Below are 4,886 nucleotides of genomic sequence, written 5' to 3' on the forward strand. Positions count from 1 at the left end.
TACTGAGTTTAAGTGTATTCCATTGAGAAGACTGTGTAGGTTGTCTCTGGATGGGAAACAGGGGTTTGCACAAAGTTCAGCAGAAACCAATGAACATTCTCACACAGTTAACATCGACGTTCATCAGGAAAACACAGGAAAATGTAGGTAGCTTCTGTCATAACAATCTCATGATGATTTTACTACATCAACTGCCAAATTCATGAAAACTTTTCAATACTCATTCAACTAGGATTGTATTGATCTGAACAATAAGAATACTCCCATCATGATTTGATGCATGGATATGATAAAGATCATGACTTGTAGGTAGGAAGTACAGCACTAGGGTTTCATTTCACTACTTTAGATTTGCTGATTCAAAAAAAAAAAGATATACAAAATATAGGATGATGCTACTACACTACATAATAAAACTCTGGAATATAAGTGGTTCCGCCATAAGACAATCTGCAAATATACAAATGCTCAGTGTATCAAGGAAGCCAAATATTTAGCAAAAAACAGAATACCTCCTCTGTCAATATAAGTAACATTTATTATAGGACAAGCTTTTTGGTAAATGAGAAAATATCTGTGACCCTATGGTTTGGCTGTTTACGTATAATGAACTAATAACAAAATAAATTAGTCAAGAGTGGTATGTAACTCAGTACACAAGTTATAAGCAGTTTAATAAGACTCTGGGCTTTGAAAATAAGGAAAAGCACTTAATGCAGTTTTATTTATTATTTAGTTCTATAAACTAAAGTGTATCTGTTTATTAACTTAATTTTTCACTTTTCAAGAACTTTAATTGATTTACGATTAAAGCCACAATGAATATACAATGAATGCAAAGTATACCAATTAACTGTGTACCCAGAGTCTATCAATTCCAATGTCTATAAATACCTTAGGAAAATGGTCTATACATTTACTGCAAAATCAAGTTTTGTTTTGTTTTTGATAAATGAACATGCCAGATAGAGAGAGGAGTTATGAGACAGCAAAAAAAACAAAAAACAAAAAACAAACCAAAAAAAACCTTATTGACCATCATCCAATTTATTCCCTAGATTTCCCCTTCCCTAGGACCTTACTGAATGCTTTGGCCACATCTTTGTTGCGGAAGCTGTAGATAAGGGGATTCAGCATAGGGGTGAGAATGGAGTAAAAGGATGACACCATCTTGTCCTGGGTTGGGGAACGATTAGAAGTGGGCCGCATGTATATGAACATAGCTGCTGCATAATACATCCCGACAACAAGAAGGTGTGAAGTACACGTCGTAAAAGCCTTGTGCCGACCCTCTCCAGAGCTCATGCGAATGACAGCCGCAATTACACGAGTGTAGGAGATAACGATGAGTAGTAAAGGGAAGAGAAGCATCAATAGACAACAGATAAAAAGAACAGTTTCAAATGTGGAAGTATCAGTGCATGAGAGACTTAGGAGTGCAGGCACATCACAGAAAAACTGGGCTATTTCTCGGGAGCCGCAATAGGAAAAGGACAAAGTAGCAGCTACATCAACAATACCATCCAGGGAACCAAGGATCCATGAAGAGGCAGCCATGAGTCCACAGATTTTCTGGTTCATGAGATTGTGGTACTGAAGAGGGTAGCAAATGGCAACATAGCGGTCATAGGCCATGACAGCCAATAGGAAGCATTCACCACCGAGGAGAGACACAAAGAAGAATATCTGGGTTTCACATCCTGCTACAGAAATGGACCGCCTGCCAGACAAGTAGTTGTAGGCCATTTTGGGTACAGTGGTGCAGGTGAGCATGAGGTCCATGAGGGAGAGTTGGCTGAGGAGGAAGTACATGGGGGTGTGGAGTCGGGTATCCAGGTAGATGAGGAGAACCATGATAGTGTTTGTCAAGAGTGCCACTGTGAAGATACCCAGGACAAGAGAGAAGAGGAATATATGAGTAGGAGTGTGACTAAAGATTTCCATCAGGATGAAGTCAGAGCTAAATGTCTGATTCTCCCATTCCATGATGAATATTTTCGTTATCTAGAACCACAAGAAGTTATAAAAGTTAAACATTTGGGTAGTTATTCACTATCTATGTATGGTGCTCTGGTACTAACATACATGATATGGCCAGGTCTGTGTAAAGGATGAACAGAGACCTTGCAGTCAGGTAGCATTAATCACACTCAAGCTACTCCACCACAAACTTGCGTATCCTCTGACGCGTTATTTCTATGTGCTTCATTTTACTTCCTTTAAAAAGAAGAAATCACTTTTTAACTGAGTTGTTGTAGTTGTTAAACGAGATATCAAATGCAAATCACAGCATCTGGACAGAACATCTGATTCCTCAAGGACCATATAACCTAGTATTAGATAGGAGTATATCCATAAATTTATCATATGTCAGTACGTAACAAATTCTATAACAGAGGAATAGAATGTTTCGAATGTCATTGCCTCTATAGTAAAGTCAAAGAACTATAATAATCTGTTGTTTTCAAGAGGTAACATATACATTTATATAATTTCATTTGTACACCAAATTTAGAGGAAAAACAGGGCTACTGGTTATACAATAACATAGATGATGAACCTCCATTTAAAAATAATTGTTACATGACTACATCGCAAAATAATTACATCATGAATAGGTTATTTAATTATGGATGAGGAAGTAAAAAATAGAAATTATCATTTGTGTTTCAGTTACAAAAGGGCAGTATCTTGAGATTTCTTTTCACACACAGAAAATGAAGGAACTTAAAGAAGGTGTAGGAAGGTATCCAAATTCCAGACCCTGTGCTTCTGTTGAATTCCATAAATCAGATCGAATGGGGCAAAACAAACAAACAAATGTTTTGGTATATCTCTATCACTGTAAGAGTGAGCCAAGGCCAGCTTTTAGTGCTCAGGAAAACTGGAATGGTTTCACAAAGGATTAGAAAAAAAACAAACTGAACAGAGACAGCTCTTTATGTTGTTGAAACACCAATGAAGAGGAAACCAGCCAACCCCATGACACAATCTATTTTGTCATTAAAAGAAAGGTATTCTCTCAGGCTGCCTACCACTGACTCAACCCAACTATGTTTAAAGATTGAACAGGTTTCATGCTTTTACTCTCAAATGCTGTTGAAGCCAACTTTCACTGCTCCTGATCTAAAGGTCCCTGGCCTCTCTACCGTGGCCCGATTAAGACAAATTTTTCAGGCAAAGAAGTAGCACATTTTTGAATTCACTTATTCTCACATCTCTTTATCTTTTTTCATCCCTACCCAGAGGAGGATTTACCTGAAGCTTAAGTCAATTACAAGGACCTAACAGTTCTGTTTTCATAATTGTGTGTTCTTTTTTCTAAAAGAGGCCCCTCAAAGTTGAATGAGTTTCAAGGCCAACTCATTGAATTGGGCCTACCCACCTCCCATCCCTCCCTTGGCGGAAGGCTTATGCAATTCTATCATTCCAGAGGCTGTCTGCTTCTCTTCCTGTGAAGGTGGGCTGTGGCGGGTGACCCATCATTGCACTCTAGGTATTGTTTGCAAACAGTATCTTTCCTGTTTTCTCCTACTCTCATATTTTCTGATGTGGAGATTGCTTGTCCAATCTAGATTGCCCTTCCCGCAAAAATTCCTAACCAAATTAGTGATTTGGGTGTGTGGTTGCAGGAGGAGACTAATAATGTGCTTTGATCTAGCCTATTTAGACAAAACATTTAGAAGGCTGGTCAAGTCCACATTTAGCCTTTTGTTTTTTCTGGAATACATTGGGTTTTAGAGCCAGGGCCTCCATAATAACAATGTAATGGTACATTTTCCTCTAGTCTAATAACACCTCAATTTTACTATTGTGTTTTATGCTTGATAAAATTCAAATGAAATTCACTATGCAGATAATTACAATAAAAATCCACAAATTAAGACCACTCAATTAAATTAATTTTTTCAGCATTCATTCAGTTGATACTTAAATAAAACTTCTCCTGTGTTCAGAGAATTATTTTGGAAACAGCACATAATCAATATCCCTATTTATTATTGTTAGCATTACCTGACAAGAATTTTGCTTTTCAGATATCTATGTAAAATTACTTTCTAAATAAATGGTTAGAGAAATAGGCAAGATTACATGAGAAGAGAATTAACGAAAATAGAAAGACTTTTGCTGGTCCAGTCAGCGAGAATACAAATTTCAAATTCTTGTTTCTTTCAATCAGGCTATTTCAACAACTTTGTAAAGTTTTCTGCTATTCTTCTATATTATTTATTTTAATTTTAATTTTAAAAAGGTTTACACTTAAAATAAAATACAGACAACAAAACATGAACTCCTCGCTCATATCTTGTTCCCCAGAGGCAACCAGTTTTTCATAATTTATTATTTCACCTGCTGGTTACAGTCATAATAATATGTTTTTTTACTCTATTTTACTATTGACCATACCTGACATCAAAGTTAGAAATTCACGTCTTTTAAACGGTTTTCCATCTCCTTTCTAATTTTCCTCATACATTTTGATAATCATATTATTTTTGATATCCATTTCTTTGATTATCTCTCTAAATTTGTGCAACATATTTAACACTCCATTGCTGTTTCTATTAGATTTATAAGAAAAAAATATGAGTACCTATATCTCTCACTGTGTTACTTCAACATCCCTCTATAACCAAATATTGTCCGTGTTGGTAACATTTATCAGAATATCTTTTAAAAAGATCATGTAATGATTGTCTATCGATTTAAATAGTGTAATGCCAATACAGTTTTGTAATTTTAAGACCATGCAAATGTTAGGAGCACAAATTACTCTGTTTTTGTAGAGACAGGACTGATTCATCTACAGTCCACCACCCTGAAGGGGTAGCTGAATTGTGAATACTGGGTACTTAAGAAGACCCTGTGAATGATAGACTTAGATT

General features: G+C 36.1%; 1 protein-coding gene across 1 annotated transcript; it reads right to left on the minus strand.

Moving 5' to 3' along the window:
- Window positions 1–697: 697 nt before the first annotated feature.
- Window positions 698–1,995, minus strand: LOC103566873 (olfactory receptor 2M3-like). Its single transcript, XM_008543423.2, has one exon. The coding sequence runs from the start codon at window positions 1,984–1,986 to the stop codon at window positions 1,048–1,050; it is 939 nt and encodes a 312-aa protein (XP_008541645.2). The 5' UTR covers window positions 1,987–1,995; the 3' UTR covers window positions 698–1,047.
- Window positions 1,996–4,886: the final 2,891 nt, after the last annotated feature.

The sequence above is a fragment of the Equus przewalskii genome, chromosome 19 (genome assembly GCF_037783145.1).
Source record: "Equus przewalskii isolate Varuska chromosome 19, EquPr2, whole genome shotgun sequence".
Classification (NCBI taxonomy): Eukaryota; Metazoa; Chordata; class Mammalia; order Perissodactyla; family Equidae; genus Equus; species Equus przewalskii.